This window comes from Heterodontus francisci, chromosome 2 (genome assembly GCF_036365525.1).
Source record: "Heterodontus francisci isolate sHetFra1 chromosome 2, sHetFra1.hap1, whole genome shotgun sequence".
Lineage (NCBI taxonomy): Eukaryota > Metazoa > Chordata > Chondrichthyes > Heterodontiformes > Heterodontidae > Heterodontus > Heterodontus francisci.
In genome coordinates this window covers 58,090,032-58,108,949 of record NC_090372.1, presented here as the reverse complement: position 1 = coordinate 58,108,949, position 18,918 = coordinate 58,090,032, and the positions used below count along the sequence as shown (strand labels likewise).

At 40.8% G+C, this 18,918-nt stretch overlaps 1 protein-coding gene across 4 annotated transcripts in view; it reads left to right on the top strand.

The window, feature by feature from the left end:
• LOC137384483 (triple functional domain protein) overlaps positions 1-18,918 on the top strand; it is an 873,575-nt gene that overhangs the window by 328,158 nt on the left and 526,499 nt on the right. For all 4 annotated transcript variants that reach the window (XM_068058645.1, XM_068058631.1, XM_068058625.1 and 1 more), the window contains exons 4-5: positions 7,578-7,770; positions 15,430-15,942. In XM_068058645.1, coding sequence (XP_067914746.1) covers positions 7,578-7,770; positions 15,430-15,942 — 706 coding nt within the window. The remainder of the gene's footprint in view (positions 1-7,577; positions 7,771-15,429; positions 15,943-18,918) is intronic.

The window sequence follows — 18,918 nt, the reverse complement described above, 5'->3', positions numbered from 1 at the left end:
GCAAACTCCGCACAGGCAGTACCCAGAACCGAAACAGGGTCGCTGGAGCTGTGAGGCTGCGGTGCTAACCACTGCGCCACTGTGCTAAGTCAAATAGATTTCATCAACATTTTACAAATCTAATGCAAACAAATTTAGCTTTTGTGTTTCTCATGCTAATTGTGAGAACTTAGTCTTAGTCTTACGAGAACACTCCTTAAGAAGCCTATCCCTTTTAAGTATTGCAAGTGTGGCCTCATCAATGATTCATACAAGGTTAGAATTTGTTATTTTTTATAACCACGCGTCTACATAAATAGAAAATAATTACTTTGTATCTCTGTTACTACTATGTGCAGGTATGACTTCTGATGATCATTTTGGATAGCCTCAATGATTGTAAACACAATCCTCACCATAATTTGTTTTCTTGTATCATCTCAAATATTTCAGTTTAGTCCCTGTCTTGTGTTTGACCTTTTGTGTGCACATTATGACCTAGGGCTCAAATAAAAATATTTTCAGTGTAGAACTGATGAAGAATCACCAACAAAACACCAAAATATCTCTGATTAAAGATGCTGATTGACCTGCTGTGCATTTAGACCACTTTCTGTTTTTATTTCAGATTTCCAGCATTTGTGTTTTCTTCTTTAGTTCCTGGTTGAGATCTTGCTATGACTTTTTTTCATAACACTTAAAATTCAGATTTTCTTTCAAATTTTTCTGTTTTGCTCACCCTACCTGTAGAACCTGATCTAGCTCTTTGTTTCTTGCTCGTCCTCTGGCTGACTGACTCCTGTCCCTCTTCTCCCTCTCTCTCCCTCTTCTCCCTCTCTCTCCCTCTTCTCCCTCTCTCTCCATTCCACCTTTGTTGGCAGAACTTGCATCTGCTTTGGCTGTACTCTTTAGAACTTACTCCATAAAACTCACCCCACCATTAAAAGCTCACAAACCACATCTTTTTGACTGGGCTTTTGGTCATCCCACCTATCTCACCCACAGAAGCTTATTGCCTGCACCTTTTGTCCTCTGTGAAGCACCTTGGGGCTGTTTTCTATGATAAAGGCACTACATAAATGCAGATTTCTGTTGCTCCCATTAATCTTATCCAGAGCTATTGTCATAGTTATAAAATTTGCTTTTGTAAATTTCTACACCTCTGTTGTTCAGTATCTGTAATGTAAACCACATGCTATAATTGATCTTTTAAACCTAAGAATTTGTGATATTAAGTTTTATTCATTGAGAATTAGTATGTTGGTTATTGGTTGCTTCAAAAAGGGTGAACTGAATAAATAACAGTGATCTTTGAATGTGCTTTTACATTGAAGTTGTGCAGCGAATAAACTGTTAGTGATGTAACAGAGATCTAATTTGACATGTTACTGCAAAATGTAGTTTAAAACTTAATTTTGAGACGTAATTTGCCATCTGTGCAGATCAGTTGGCTAATTGAAAATTGCAAGTACATATGTTTGACAGCAACATGAAAGTTGACTCTTTAGATCGCCATAATTTTTTTTATGTATTTCATTTCAGTGTTCTGTAAATCATTGGGCTGTAGCTGTTTACATTGGTTGAGCACGAATGTTTACAGCAGGAATGAAATTGTTGGCAACACAGTGGAAAACTGAGACTGCAAACTTGTCCTCTGAAAACAACTTTTTATTACCTGTTTATAAAATTTGGAACTTATGCATTTTCTGGGTTACTGTTAATTCATTTCAAAATACGACAGCTGAGTAATTGACCTAGATTTTCCTCCTAATGTAGGTTGCAGGCAGCTGATTCCAGTAATACCCAAAAATTGGAATGGGCATTGGGGTGTGAATGTTACATATTCACTTCTTTAGCTACTTTATTTGAGTACAAAATGTGTATTGTAAATTAGTCAGACATTCTATTCTGTAAAATTGAAACAAATGTTCCAAGCTGCCATGTGTGTGGAAGCCCCAAATACTCAGTATGTTTAAAACTGTGGTCTCAAATTACTTTTAATAAGGTACACCAAACAGGGATGATGGCTACCATTATTTGATGTGCCTTTTTTACACATTTTCCCCATTAAATAATACGCTAGCCAACTTCCTCGAACTTGTTCCCATATTAAAGAAAGTTGCACTGTAGAGGCAGTCTGCCTGTTGCGTTACTTGAATCCACTTTTACAAGGCTTTGAGTGGTTGGGAATTTGGCAGTTATTTGTGGCATTGGCTGATCTTGTTAGCTGGCATTCATAATTGCATGCTGGAATTTTTCTCTCAACCATTCATGTTTCATCTTTTAAAGATTTTAATTTGATTTACCTTTTATGAACAAAATTACACTGAGTTCTCAACATTGGAAAATCTTCAACATCATTGTCTTTTTAAAATGTAGATATATTTGTTAAAATTCACATTTTAGCCATAGCTAGATTTTGGAAACTGCTGTTGTGTAACAGAAACCAGCTGCAGAATTCAGGTTTTTAGCAAGAGGATAAATGTGTTCTTCATATATCACAATTGTAGGAATATTTTGTTGTAGTTAAGTATGGTTTATATTCTGGCTTTGTTGCCACATAGGACTGAATTTTTGTTCCAGGGGTCAAGACCCAATGCCGGGTGCCTAGCCAGGTCTCAACCCAGCATCGCATTGGCATCAGACGCCTGATGTGATTTTTGAAGGGATGGCCAATTAGTGGCCAAGGAGCATGCTCACCATCCAATTAAGAATGGCAGACGGGCTCCTGAGGCTGGAGGTCTGATAAGAGGCCCTGCAGTCGGAGTTGGGAGCTACTGATTCATGTAGGAGAGAGAGATGGCGCCTCAAGATGGAGGTGCCCTCTGAAGACTTTGTTCAAAGGTGAGAATAAAGCTGGGTACAGCTACCAGATTGCTACAGAGGAGGGATTTCCTCTTGTGTTCGTGGCCACATTGTCGGTCAGAAATGTTAGATGGAGCGCTGGCCCTCGTCTGCTGCCTCCGTCCCTGTGCCATGTTTTGGCCTCAGTCCCTGTGCCATGTTTTGGCCTCAGTGGGGGGCCTGACTGCCAACTGGAAAATTCTACTCAGTATCTACACTGTGCCCTTAATAGGCCCTTTAATTGGCTACCCACTGTTTGCATCCACTTCTACAATGGCCTGGAGGTGAGGACACGCTGGCACGCCGGTTGGAATGGGGAATGTGCGGGCCCGTCTGCCTTCCGCGGTCATTTAAAAATTCAGTCATAGTGTTTGCCAGATGTTGCTTTTCAATAAATATTAAATGTCTTGCACAAATAAATATACTGTCTTCCAGATCCAAAAGCAGTTCTTGAAACCTACTCAAAAATGTTCTCTCTTTTGTCAGTATTTATATTTGTCATTGTGAAGACAGATTTTCAGTTTCTCTTCACTTAGATACAAAGAATATCCCACAATTGAAATACTGAATTAACTGTTGTGTATTTGCTTGGTGGAGGTTTGTTGTCTTGGTGAAGGGCACTGAATTCCTTAGTTCTTTCACACCTTACATCTAGTATGAATTGGCATTGCCTTTTTGCAAGGACGGTAATACAGTAAGATTAAAAACAAGAAAGACTTATATGGCACCTTTCACAACCACAGGATGTCCCAAAGTGCTTTACAACCAATTAAGTACTTTTAAATGGTAGTCACTGTTGTAATGTAGGAAAGAGTTCAGTATATCCTACAGTGGCCTGCACTAATTGTTAGCTGTAAGAGTACAGTTAGACAGCAGTGTTGCTTAGTGTGCCAGTATAAATAGTAACTGCAAATGCTATGTTTGCGAAGCTTGTTTAAATCAGGGCTGTATAAGTAGTCACCCAGAGCATATTCAATATAGCATGGTCTATACTTACACTTATGTCTATTTCTTTGTCTCATCCCCCACTCCCAAAATGTGTATATCCTGTCATTAAGGATCCCACTTGTTTAAGACTGATGTATGTGGACTGGGTGCCATCGACATTTTTTCTGGTGGATTGGATTGGCAGACCGAAGTGCTCGTCGGTGCTTGGAGTCAAGTTGAAGCTTCTTGGCCACAACTGTTGTAGAGTTTTATCTCCAGCACATTACTGCAGGGGTTTCTCAGGGTAGTGTCTAGGCCCGACCATCTTCAGCTGCTTCATCACAGACCTTCCCTCTATCTTCAGGTCAGAGGTGGGAAAGTTCGCGACTCCTTAAATAGTGTAGCAGGCCATGCCCGTGTGCAGCAAGACCTGGACAACATTTAGTTGGGGCGGCGCAGTGGTTAGCACCGCAGCCTCACAGCTCCAGGGACCCGGGTTCGATTCTGGGTACTGCCTGTGTGGAGTTTGCAAGTTCTCCCTGTGTCTGCGTGGGTTTTCGCCGGGTGCTCCGGTTCCCTCCCACATCCAAAGACTTGCAGGTGATGGGTAAATCGGCTATTGTAAATTGCCCCTAGTATAGGTAGGTGATGGGGAATATGGGATTTACTGTAGGGTTAGTATAAATGGGTGGTTGTTGGTCGGCACAGACTCGGTGGGCCGAAGGGCCTGTTTCAGTGCTGTATCTCTAAATATAAATATAAATAAAATTTAGTCTTGGGCTGATAAGTGGCAAGTAACATTCATGCCACACAAGTGTCAGACCATCTCCAACAAGAGAGAATCTAACCATCTCTCCTTGGCATTCAACACCATTATCATTACTGAATCCCTACCATTAACATGCTGAGTGTGACCATTGACCAGAAATTTAACTGGACCAACCATATAAATACCGGAGCAGGTCAGAGGCTGGGAATTCAGCAGCAAGTAACACACATTCTGACGCCCCAAAGCCTGTCCACCTTCTCGAAGGCATAAGTCAGGAGTGTGATGGAATACTCTCCATTTGCCTAGATGAGTGTAGCTCCAGCAACACTCAAGAAGCTCGACACCATCCACAACAAAGCAGCCCGCTTGATCAGCACCCCATCCGCCACCTTAAACATTCTCTCCCTCCAACACCAATATGCAATGGCAGCAGTGTGTACCATCTACAAGCTGCACTGCAGCAACTCGTCAAGGCTTCTTTGAATGCACCTTCCAAACCCGCAACCTCTACCATCTAGAAGCACAAGGGCAACAGGTGCATGGGAACACCACCGCCTGCAAGTTCCCCTTGAAGCCACATACCTATCTTGACTTGGAGCTATATTGCTGTTCTTTCGCTGTCACTGTGTCAGAAACCTGGAACTCCCTTCCTAACAACATTGTGGGTGTACTACACCATGTGGACTGTAGTGGTTTAAGAAGGCAGCTCCTCGCTGTAACCACCTCAAAGGCAATTAGCGATGGGCAGTGAACCTTGCCAGTGACACTCAGATCCCATGAATGAATTAAAAAAAAGTGAGTCTGATAATTGAGAGATGGAGAAATCATCTGAAATAATTCACCAATCAAAGCACTGTTTATACCCTGCTTATGTTGAGAACTAGTGATGCCATGCGAGTTCAAAGGTCAGATCCATGCAGCTGTATCATATCCTGCTGATATGTTCATTTATTTTGAAGATATTTCGAAAATTTTAGGTGGTGTTTCAAACTTCCTTTGAATGGAAGCTCACAGACCTGAAATGCTAACTCTGCTTCGCTCTCTCCACGGATGCTGCCAGACCTGCTGAGTATTTCCAGCACTTTGTTTTTATTTCAGATTTCCAGCATCTGCAGTATTTTGCTTTTATTGTAGGATGGAAGGCCACCTCTCACTCAAAATCCTGATCATTTGCTGCCCTGCCAAGTCTCATTCAATTTCACCCTTGATATAAACTCCCCCTCAATCTCATCATTTCATGCACCTCGCCACTCCTGATATCTTGACCACTGACAAGACTATCTCTTGACTGCTTCCTCATCTCACTTAACAGTCACATCTCCTTACCTGATCCTCACCTCCAATCTCAGTACTCTTTCCATCTGCCTCTGGAAAGAACTCTCTTCTAGCTCTCTCACAAATTCACTTTCAAACTCACAGCTCCCTTTCTTCTGTCATTGCATCTGTCTTCACCTGCCACAATATCTCTGCTGTTGCAACCTATTAAAATGCTCCTTTTGCCTGTGCTTTTAACATCCTTGTTCCTAGAAAATCAATTACTGCCTAGATTCCATTTTAACACCTGTATTATTCTAGTCAACTATAGCAGTACCTGGTTGATGTATTTTGTTCTGGGATAAAGGGTAGAGTATATGATTGACCGAATCGGTAACTGGGTAAACGTTTTAAAAATATATGTTATGACCCGCAGAGAAGTGGGAATAGAAAAGACTGTGCACTCCTCCCACCTCAGTTGTAACAAGTGATAAATAAGAGAAGGTTTGAATGCTATTGCTTAATTGAGTGGAAACAAAACAAGGAAAATAAAATTGGCAGGCATTCTACTTCCAGTTATACATCAAGTCTGTCTGGTCACAGAGCAGCATTGTTGGACTTATTGTGGTATCTGGATTTCCTTCATATTCCCATCAGATATAGCCCTGCATGCAAGCACATGTACAGGATTTTCTGTTTTATATTTCAGTAATGTTTTGTGCGCGTTAAATTGACGGATGTTAGTGCTGAAGGCAAAGGGGTTTTCTTATTTTCAGCACTCAGTGCCAGCATCAAATATTCCTAAGGCAAGTTTAGCACAATGGTTATATAGAGAAACATTTATTTCATTCTGCTTTAACAATGTGCCTGAATCAGATCCTTGGAAGATGTTTCTAACTGAACCAAAATGATTAGGAAATAGAAGCTGTTGTAATTATGAATGAGGTTTACAAATTTTGTGCCTGTTGATTGGTGTCACAAAAACTGGTTAAGATTAGCCAGTCATTTCACTTAAGATTTCTGAAACCTTTCATGTGAAGAGACGAAGAGACGTTTACCTTGCTGACCTGAGATGGCTGAGGCCCAAGTCTTGAGAGGTGAAATCTTCTTTGAAATCCTCAAAATTGAGTCACCCAGGTCTGCGCTCATTTCTCTCCGCATTCCTGCATTTTATCCACTGTATGAAAATTAACCTTGTTAAGTCACCAATTACATCGTTTGTCTCTGATTGTGGTGTTCTATCACTTCTCATCCTCCTTGATATAGAATAAGATCCTCTGTTGGTCCCTATTCTGTGCTGCACTAGCTAATCTCAACCAGAGTGGTGCTAGTGATGTTGAAATTGATTCAGCACTCTGCATTAAGGACGAGGAAAAATGACTTGATTCTAACTCCTAATCATTATCCATTGCCCCTGCTAGAAATGCTAGGACAGCTGTGATGTTCATATAACCTGCTGACACCTGTCTCACACATGAATAATAACCACTTGGATGAGTATTGGATGATGGAGGGTGCTCAGTATCTTTGGAACTATATTCTAGCAAGGAGTTCCAGGGAGAAGGAAGCAAGAAAATTGACAGAAAAAAGAGAGGAAAAGCAAAAGCTGCTTCAGGTCACTTATTTGAACAAAACCATTCTGTATTCTCTCTCTGACCTTTCAAAAAACTTTGATGAAAGGGCGTCAGCCAAAATCTAAAACCATGTCACTGTCAAACTTCATTTGCTGCTGCTATTAACATGGTATCTGGTTTGCCTTGTGTATATTTATACTCAGGATGTGACTTGTGTTTCTTTTCTCCAGTGAGGAAGTGTGTAAGCGAGGGTTCACTGTGATAGTTGACATGCGTGGATCCAAATGGGACTCCATTAAACCGCTGCTGAAGATTCTACAGGAGTCATTTCCTGGCTGTATTCATGTTGCACTGATCATCAAGCCAGACAACTTCTGGCAGAAGCAAAGAACTAACTTTGGCAGTTCTAAGTTCGAGTTTGAGGTACTTTTGGATACAGATATTAGACTAATAAAAAGAGTTTTTTTATGTTCCTCTGCTTCCAAAGTAACTTTTATGGCTACGTCATTTAACTATGTGCTTTCTTCCTATATAAAAAGTTTTGAAAGCTTATTTTAGATTTTAGCAATGCTGTACAGGACAAAATTATTTTTATAATGTAGAGAAATGCTGACATTTCTAAGCACATTTTGTGAAAACCCATCCATTATGTAATATAATTATTTAACCCAGCTAAACAGCGCTTAGGGGAAGTTTAAAAAACTAGTCTCATGAGCTGTTAAGACAATGCTAGTGTACATCACCACACGAGGAGACTCAGGAATAGGTTTCGATCGTTTATTCAAGCGTAGGGAGAGACCGTCTTGAGCAGTCCGAGATAGCACTCTAATTTTACACTCAAAGTTGCAAACTTATATACATTCTTTGTCACACAATGCAGTTATACCATGTGCAGTTTGTCACGTAGTCTTATGATTACACAGTTTTATTCTTACCAGTGTTCAGCAGATGTCTCTGGCCTTTGGCTGGTTAATGTGAAACAAGACTTTGTTGTGTGACCTTCCACAACTTGCTGATTGTGCAGCCGAGACCGCATCCCGGTTTCTAACACTCACCTCCTAACCTTGCCACCATCCTAGCAGCTTGTTTGTCTTTTACTCATTCTGATGGAGTACATTCTGCTGAGCTGCCTTTCTAATTCACATGTTATTTCTTCTTAACCCCTTCAATTATTTAACCCAGTTAAACAGTGCTTCGGGAAAGTTTAAGAAACTAGTCTCATGAGCTGTTAAGACAATGCTAGGGTACTGGAGGACCAACTAGTGAATTTCTTCTGATAAAGTATACTGTTTACTTTGAGTTTGATTCTAACATTTCCATCCACAAGAATCCCAGGCTCAGTAGAACAATCATAGGGATGCAAGCTTCTCAGTTGTATTTTGGTATGGCAAAGATAGCTTCATCTCATTGTGCTCCCTGGTGGAATGCAAGATTTATTTGGTTGCTTTAGTTGCTTTTATACAGCATCAGTTTTTGCTGCACAAGTCTACCACAGCTACAGCCATATCAACCCAGTAAATCTGTTGCATTTTCGTTTAGAATGGTGGCAAAGAAAACCTGTTTTTCATTTGGTTTTCCTAACTACAGTTAACCTTGCGGAGGCTAGTAAAATGCAGCAGTTTTTTTATTCATTCATGGAATGTAAGTGTCATTAGCAAGGCCAGCATTTGTTGTCCATCCCTAATTTTATTTTTCTTTAGAGATACAGCACTGAAACAGGCCCTTCGGCCCACCGAGTCTGTGCCGACCAACAACCACCCATTTATACTGACGCTACAGTAATCCCATATTCCCTACCACCTACCTACACTAGGGGCAATTTACAACGGCCAATTTACCTATCACCTGCAAGTCTTTGGCTGTGGGAGGAAACCAGAGCACCCGGCGGAAACCCACGCGGTCACAGGGAGAACTTGCAAACTCCGCACAGGCAGTACCCAGAATCGAACCCGGGTCCCTGGAGCTGTGAGGCTGCGGTGCTAACCACTGTGCCGCCTCTTGAGTAGGTTTGGTTTGGGCTGAGGTTGTGACGCCACTATTTTGCACACTAGTTTCTAAAAATTAGCTGCATGTTGCGAAGCTAAATGTAGAAGAATAGCTCAGTCGGAAAATTCAAGAGCTGGACTGCAATACGAAAGTTACGATGGTTCACAACATGCTTTCTGGCTGTCCAGTCACATGAGAACATTTTTTGTTAACTATGTGACAACAGCGATGCTTTTCATTTAACAACAACTTTTAGGGGATGGAAGTTGATCTGTGGAAGGAGAGATTAGAATTGTGAGAGGGCATGATTACTATTAGTCTGGTTGAACAGAAGGGTTTTAGAGGCTTTTTAACTGGCAGAGTAAAGTAGAAACACAGAGGGTCACCAAACATGGAGGTGAAAGGAGAGAGGAATATAGAAAATGCTAGGATCGTGCACTGTTGGGCTTAATGGGGGGGGATATGTAAGTTGCAGGGATTGGTTGGGCAAGGACATGGAGGGATTTGAAAACAAGGATGAGGAGTTTAATATGTTGGAGGACATCAAATGGTGCTGAATGTGGGATAGATTGCAGGTGGTTGCATTTTGAGCAACTGGGAATTTGTGGAGTGTGGAGGATGGGGACCCAGAAAGATAGGCAATGGAACAAGCGAATCAAGGGCGACAGAAGCATGGATAAGGGTTTCAGCAGTGCAAGGGCTGTGGTAGGGATTGAATAGAGTAATGTACAGTTGTGAATAGGTAATTTATGTGATTTACATATTGTGGGATTTAGAGCTCAATTCAGGATCAGAGAAGTCACTAAAGTTTGGACAGTCTGGTTCAATCATAGGGGAAAGGTAGGGCAAACAAATCCAGAGCTCTGTGTTTGACGAAAGAGATAGAGTAAGATGAAACAGGTAAAGGGTGCATTTGACAGATGCCAGCTTAATGATAAAAGTGCAAACCAGGTTCATTTAGAAAGTTCAGATGGGAAGTGAAAAAGGAAATAAGGAAGGCAAAGAAGTATGAAAAGAGAATGGCAGTTAGCATAAAAGGAACTGTAGGTATGTAAATAGTAAAAGGATAGCAAGATCAATGGTGGGGATGATTGGGAACAGAAAAGGGATCCACTCATGGAGCTAGTGGGCTTTACTCTGCCAGTTAAAGAACCTCTAAATTATTACTTACCATCTGTCTTTACCAAGAAAGAAGATGCTGTTGGGGTCATAGTAAATGAGGAGCTAGTTGAGATACTGAATGGGTTTAAAATTGATAAAAGAGGAGGCGCTAGAAAGGCTAGCTGTACATAAAGTTGATAAGTTACCAGGACCGGATGGGATGCATGCTGAGGAAAGTAAAGATGAAAATTGCGGATGTACTGGCCGTAATCTTCCAATCGTCCTTAGATACATGAGTGATTTCAGAAGGCTGGTGAATTGCAAATGTTAACACCCTTGTTCAAAAAAGGGTGTAAGGATATGCCCAGCAACTATATGCCAGTTAATTTAACCTCGGGTTGTGAGAACGCTTTTAGAAATAATAATTTGGAACAAAATTAACAGTCATTTGTACAAGTGCAGATTAATTAAGGAAAGCTAGCCCGGATTTGTTAAAGGCAAATCGTGTTTAACGAACTTGATTGAGTTTTTTAATTAAGTTTACAGAGAGGTTGATGAGGGTAATGCTGTTGATGTAGTCCATTTGGACTTCCAAAAGGTAATTGAATAAAGTGCCACGTAATAGACTTGTCATCAGAGTTGAAGCCCATGGAATAAAAGGGTCAGTGGCAACATGGATATGAAGTTGGATGATTAAGAGGAAACATAGGGTAGTGGTGAGCAGCTGTTTTTCAGACTGGAGGAAGGTATACAGTGGGCTTCCCCAGGGGTAGGTACAAGGACCACTGCTTTTCTTGAGATAAATTAATGACTCAGACTTGGGTATACTGGGCACAATTTCAAAATTTGCAAATGATACAACACTTGGAAGTATTGATAATTTGAGGAGGATAGCGATAGGCATGAATAGGCTGGTGGAATGGGTGGACACGTGGCAGATGAAATTTAATGTGGAAAAGTGTGAAATAAAACATTTTGGTAGGAAGAAAGGTGTGAGGTAATATAAAGTGAAGTGTTCAATTCTAAAGGGGGTGCTGGAACAGAGTGATCTGGTAATATATATGTGCACAAATTGTTGGAAGGTTGAGAAGTTGGTTAAAAAGGTGGAGATCGAGAGTTTTATCAATAGAGGCATAGAGTACAAAGGCAAGGACGTTATGAATCTTTATAAAACATTGGTTTGGCCCAGTTCGGGGCACTGCATTTTAGAAAAGATGTGAAGGCTTGAGCGACAGAGCAGATAGATTGGACAAGCTGGGGTTGCTCTCCTTAGAGAAGAAAAAGTTGAGAGGAGATTTGATAGATGCTTAGGAGGGAGGCAGAGTAGATAGAGAAATTGTTTCCATTGGCGGAAGACTTGAGAACCAGAGGGTACAGATTTAAGGTGATTGGCAAAAGAACCAAAGTGACATGACGAAAAACATTTTTAAGCAGCGAGTAGTTTGGATCTGGAATGCATTGCCTGAGAGGGTGGTGGATGCAGGTTCAATCCTAGCTTTCAAAAGGAATTGGATAAGCACCTTGTTGCTCATCCATGACTTGACGTTGGATAAACAGTCTGGTAGCATGAAAGTGGTAGAAAGAGTAAGTGATGCAAAAGTAAAGCTTGGTATCATCAGCAGAAATATAGAAACTACCCCCTTCCTTGCAAATAATGCGTCAGGGGGCAGCATGTAGCTGAGGAAGAGGAGAAGAGCTGATTATAATACCTAGGGGGACTCTGGGAGTGAAGCTTTGATGTGTTGCTTGACATTCGTTGGTTCCAATTAAATAGATAGTTCCATGGAGCTAAACAATGGAGGAGAAACAAATGAGGAACTGTTATGATACACCTTATGAAATGCTGCAGGGAAATCGAGAAGTAATGTCAGCAAATAAAGTCTGAATTTAGTCCTGGCACCTCAACCCCCCACTACCTGTTTTAATTATAGGCAATAGGAGCAGGAGTAGATCCTTCAGCCCCTTGAGCCTTCCCCGCCATTCAGCTAGAACATGGCTAATCTTCTACCTCAACACCATTTTCCCACGTTATCCCCATATCTCTAGATATCTTTAATATCTAGAAATCTATCAATCTCTGACTTGAACATACTCAATGACTGAGCCTCCACAGCCTGCTGGAGTAGAGAATTCCAAAGATTCACCACTCTGAGTGAATAAATTCCTTCTCATCTCAGTTCTAAATGGCCTACCTCATATTCTGAGACTGTGTCCCCTGGTTCAAGACACCCCCAGCCAGCAGAAACATCCTTCCTGCATCTACCCCTTTGAGCCTTGTAAGAATTTTGTATGTCTCAGTGAGATCACCTCTCTCTCAACTCTAGAGAATATAGGTCTGGTATCCTCAATCTTTTCTGATATGACAAATCCGCCATCCTAGGGATCAATCTCGTGAACCTTTGTTGCACTCCCTCTATGGCAAGTATATCCTTCCTTAGGTAAGGAGAGCAAAAGTGTACACAGTACCCCAGGTGTGGTCTCACCAAGGCTCTATACAATTGCAGCAAGACTTCTTTACTCCTGTACTCAAATCATCTTGCAATAAAGGCCAACATACCATTTGCCTTCCTAATTGCTTACTGCACTTGCCTGTTAGCTTTCGGTGACTTATGAAGGACAACACCCAGGTCCCTTTGGACATCAACACTTCCCAATCTCTCACCATTTAAGAAATACTATGCATTTCTGTTTTTCCTACCAAAGTGGATAACTTCACAATTTTCCACATTCTCTTCCATCTGCCATGTTCTTGCCCACTCACTTAGCCTGTCTAAATCCCCTTGAAGCCTCCTTGCATCCTCCTCACAACTCACATTCCACCTACTTTTGTATCATTAGCAAACTTGAAAATATTACATTTGGTCCCCACATCCAAATTATTGATATAGATTGTGAGTAGCTGTAGCCCAAGCAATGATCCTTGTGCTTACCCCACTTGTAACAGCCTGCCAAGCTGAGAATGACCCATTTATTCCGACACTCTGTTTACTGTTCATTAACCAATTCTCAATTCATGTATATTACCCCCAATCCCATATGCTCTAATTTTGCATACTAGCCTCCTGTGTGGGACCTAGTCGAAAGCCTTCTGAAAATCCAAATACATCACATCCACTGGTTCACTCTTATCCATTCTGCTAGTTACATCCTCAAAAAACTGTTAACACATTTCCCTTTCATAAATCCATGTTGACTCTGCCCAATCCTACCATTATTTTCTAAGTGTCCAGTTACCACATCCTTTATAATACATTCTAGCATTTTCCTTACTACTGACGTCAGGCTAACAGGTCTGTAGTTCCCCGTTTTCTCTCTCCCTCCTTTCTTAAATAGTGGGGTTAAATTTGCTACCTTCCAATCTGCAGGAACCGTTCCAGAATCTGTAGAATTTTGGAAGATGACCACCAACATATCCACTATCTCTGCAGCCACCTCCGTCAACACTCTGGGCTGTAGATCATCAGGTCCTGGAGATTTATCAACTTTCAGTCCGATTAATTTCTCCAGTATTTTTAACTAATACTAATTTCTTTCAGTTCCTCATTCTCCCTTGGTTCTCTTGTATTTTTGGGAGGTTTTTTAGTATCTTCCCCCGTGAAGACAGAAACAAAATATTTGTTTAGTTTCTCTGCAATTTCCTTGTTCCCCGTTATAAATTCTCCTATCTCTGCCTGTAGTGGGCCCACATTTGTCTTGGCTAATCTTTTCCTTTCTATATACCTATAGAAGCTTTTACAGTTCGTTTTTATGTTTCCCGTGAGTTTACTTACATATCCTATTTTCTCTTTATCAGTTTCTTGGTCCTCCTTTGCTGAACTCTAAAATGCTTCCAATCCTCAGGCTTGCTACTTTTTTTGGCAACTTTATAAGCCTGTTCCTTTGATGTAACAGAATCTTTAACTTCTCTTGTTAGCCATGGTTGTATGACCTTTCCTGTTGGGTTTTTGTGCCTCAAAGGAATGTGAATTTGTTGTAAACCATGTATTAATTCTTTAAATGCTAGCCGTTGCCTGTCTACCGTCATACCTTTTAATGTAGTTTCTCAATCTACAATAGTCAATTTGCCCCACATACCTTCGTAGATTCCTTTGTTTAGATTTAAGACCCTAGTTTCGGATTGAACTACATCATTTTCAAACTTAATGTAAACTTCTGTCATAATGCGGTCACTTTTTCCTAGAGGTTCCTTTACAATGAGATTATTAATTAGCCCTTTCTCATCTCTTCCTCCTGAAGATATAGCTTCAACTGTGAACAGTTCTATGTTCGGTATATTAATATATTAGCATTAAAAAATCCAGTTACTGGCATACGGCCAATGTAAAAAAGAGCCCTCTTTGACCACGTTCTTAAAATCTGTTTTTTCTCTGCCTGATGTTTCCATTGACAGAAGACACATGAGGTAAAGTTTAAAAAGGGAGCCCTGTTTTTAAGTAATTAAAAAATACTGCAATGGTTGCTTCACTTTCCTAACAAATAAGAACCATGAAAACTTTAGAAGGTTGCAATGTTTGCCAGTTAATTGGTTTACAGATAATTTGCAAACAATGAACCATTTAGCACAGTGGTACCAGCACTGTTTTGCTGCAGACTATTTTTGAGAATACTCCAAAACTCTACATGGGGTATGAGTTTTGCATAACCTATTGCTTGGTAATGTGTTCTTGTTTTGAAACCAGGCATTTCCCCACAGAATTGGAGAGGAATCTTTAGAACTGGTATTTGTCAACTATAGGTCCTGCAATTTTCTTAAAATGTTTAACTTGTTCTATCTATAGTCTTACCTCCTAATTATATTCCCTTGCTTTCTCTGACTGTACAGCAGAGAGGTAAAAGCTCTGGTGTGAAAAGCATAAAGCAAGAGTTTGCCGGGTTGAATGCAAGTTGACCTGCAAGTGAAGTCAGAGCTATATTATGTGCATTAAAGAGAAATTTTTAATAGTGACTTAATAACTAGCTAGGATAACACATGCTTTTTATTCTGTCTGTTTTTAGACCACCATGGTGTCCATAGAAGGTCTTACCAAAGTTGTTGACCCATCCCAGCTCACTCCTGAGTTTGATGGCTGTCTGGAGTACAACCACGAGGAGTGGATTGAGATCCATGTGGCCTTTGAAGACTTCATAAGCAATGCATCACACATGTTGTCCAGACTGGAAGAGCTACAGGAGATGCTAGCTAAAAAGGACTTCCCTCAGGACTTGGAAGGAGCTAGAAAGATGATTGATGAGCATACGCTACTGAAGAAGAAAGTCATCAAAGCTCCAATTGAAGAGCTAGACCTAGAAGGACAAAAATTGCTGCAAAGGATTCAAAGTAGTGAAAGTTTTCCCCATAAGAATTCTATATCAGGGAATGCAGACTTTCAGGGCCTTGTACCAAAAGTGTCCAGTATGCTGGACAGACTGCACTCAACCAGGCAGCATCTGCATCAGATGTGGCATATACGCAAGCTGAAACTGGATCAGTGCTTTCAGCTCAGGCTCTTTGAACAAGATGCAGAAAAGGTGAGGATAAATGAACCATTCAGAATACATTAACAACCTTCATACAAAAGCAAAATAGTGCATATGCTGGAAATCTGAAATAAAAACAGAAATACTCCGCCGGTCTGGCAGCATCTGTGGAGAGAGAAACAGAGTTAATGTTTCAGGTGGATGGCCCTTCAGCATTTTCCATTTTTAGCAACAACCTTCATTGGCCTTGAAGCAATTATGTTATTCCTGGTCTAGATTCATTAATTTAATTTGAATTTATACATTGTACATTTAACATCTAAACTTTATTTGTAAGTATTTTAAAACAGAACTGTATAAGTTGAGCATCTTTTTCATGGATTATTCAAAACAATTGAGAATACTGTACTATGAAGGAGTGCTGATAGGGCTTACAATTTCTTGCAAACGTATTTAGAGTGAGTAGAGTCATTACGACAAAGGAGGGGGCAGTTTGGCCCATCGAGTCCATGCAGGATCTTTGTAGGGAAATCTAGTCAGTCCTATTCCCTCACCGTAGAGAGATTGAATAGCAGATAATGGTTTTGATGCATTGACCTCCTGGTTATGGTCCCAGGATGCTTTTGCTGCGCCATGCTGCTCATATAATTTATCAGAAAATGGAGTCTAAAGGAGGCTATTTGGAGTGAAGACGCAAAATAAAGTCCTGTTTTTTATTTATATGTTTTTAAATTGTCTGTGGCATAGTCGACAGAAGTGACGAACCCTGGCATATTTAGGATGGGGGTGGAAAGTTGGAGGTGGGTCCAAAATTCATTTGGCGGCATCAAAAGCCAAGCTATGAAGGCAGTCAGTTGCCAAGCACTGCCATCTTTTGCCAAATTTAATGTATGACAGAAACTGTTAGCATGACAGAGCGGGCTGGAAGCTCCACAAAAGGGAAGGTGAGATGCACATCAATGCAGCGAGATTGACAGGTAGGGAAGTGTGGAACCAGAAGCCAGGAGATGCATTAGAGGGATCTATAATCATGTAGTGAAGAGAAGAGGTCTAAAACAGCAGGGAGCAAATCAAGAAATTGGTGAGTGGGAGATGCATGGCAAAGAGGAACCTACAGCAATATGTAGAGACGTACAAGGAATAGAAGGGAAGTATTAGATCTGCAGAGATGGACTGGGGGAAATGGACAGACACGCTAGTGGGAAGATGCACGTAACATTGGGGCAGAACAGGAGATATCCTGCTGCTAACTCCAAGGTCTGGGTCTGATCAAAAATCCTTGGGAGTGGGGCAGCAAATATTGAGCTAAGACACAAAAAGGCAGCAAGGCAATAATTTACAGCAACAAATTATAAAAATATGAAGTGTACACAAACAGCTAAGTGCCTGATTGACTCATAACACTCTCACATGTGAGTCAGAGGTTCATGGGTTCAAGCCTCATTCCAGGGCTTCAGCACGCGCAGTGGTTAGCACCGCAGCCTCACAGCTCCAGCGACCCGGGTTCAATTCTGGGTACTGCCTGTGTGGAGTTTGCAAGTTCCCCCTGTGTCTGCGTGGGTTTTCTCCAGGTGCTCTGGTTTCCTACCACATGCCAAAGACTTGCAGGTTGATAGGTAAATTGGCCATTATAAATTGCCCCTAGTATAGGTAGGTGGTAGGGAAATATAGGGACAGGTGGGGATGTGGTAGGAATATGGAATTAGTGTAGGATTAGTATAAATGGGTGTTTGATGGTCGGCACAGATTCGGTGGGCCGAAGGGCCTGTTTCAGTGCTGTATCTCTAAATAAAATAAAAAAATAAAAATAAATAAAATGAAAGGTCACTGACCTGAAACGTTAACTCTGCGTCTCTCTCCACAGATGCTGCCTGACCTGCTGAGTATTTCCAACACTGTTTTTATTTTAGATTTCTAGCATCTGCAGTATTTTGCTTTTACTTCTGCACATTATGCTGACATTTCAGTGCAGTACTGAGCGGTGCTACATTGTCAGAATGGTGTCTTTTGGATGAGATATTAAACTGAGGTCCAGTTTAGCTGTTCAGGCGCTATTCAAAAAACAGCTGCCGAGTTCTTCTGGCCAAAAATTAGGTTTTAGACATCATTAAAATAGATTAACTGGTCAATTATATCAATTGCTTTTGTGAGATATTGCTGTAATTCACAGACCGCAAAGTATTTTGGGATGTCCTGAGGGTTTGATGGGCGCTTTATATTCATGCAAATTATTTCTTCCCTCTCAATTAAAAATATATATTTGTATACATGAAAATAAAATATCATTCTCAATATTCTCTCGGAGATGGGTGGATTTGGGCAAGCTGGGGTACCAACTACCACAAAGGGGCAATCCTTAACAATTTAGCACTCTGCTATTAGTGGTGGCAGGAGATGGGGGGAAAAGCAAACCTTCAACTAATCTAAATAGCATGTAGGAACAGGAATAGGACATTCAGCCCTTTAAACCTGCTCCACTGTGCAATTAGATCATGGCTGGTCTGTATCTTAACTCCATCTACTTGCCTCGGTTCCATAAGCCTAATCGAAATCTATTAATCTGTCTTGGAATTTTCAGTTGACCTCGCCTCAACAGCTTTTTGGGGGAATATTTTCCAGATTTCCGATACCTTTTGTATGAAGAAGTGCTTCCAGACATCACCTCTCAACAGCTTTGGATTCCCCTACCAGAGGAAATAGTTTCATTCTATCTACTCTATCAATTTCTTTAATCATCTTAAACACCTGAATTAGGTGTCGCGTCCTTAATTTTTTTTTACACGAAAGGGACTAAAGGCCTAGCCAATGCAAATGGTACTCATAATTTAACCCTTTTAGCCTCGGTATCATTCTGTATCAGGCCTTTACTCCCTTTTGTGTAAAAAAAATTTAAGGACGCTACACCTAAGTGAGGTGTTTAAGATGATTAAAGGAATTGATAGAGTAGATAGAATGAAACCATTTCCTCTGGTAGGGGAATCCGGAATAAACCTTAAAATTATAGCTAGGCTATTCAGAGGTGTTCAG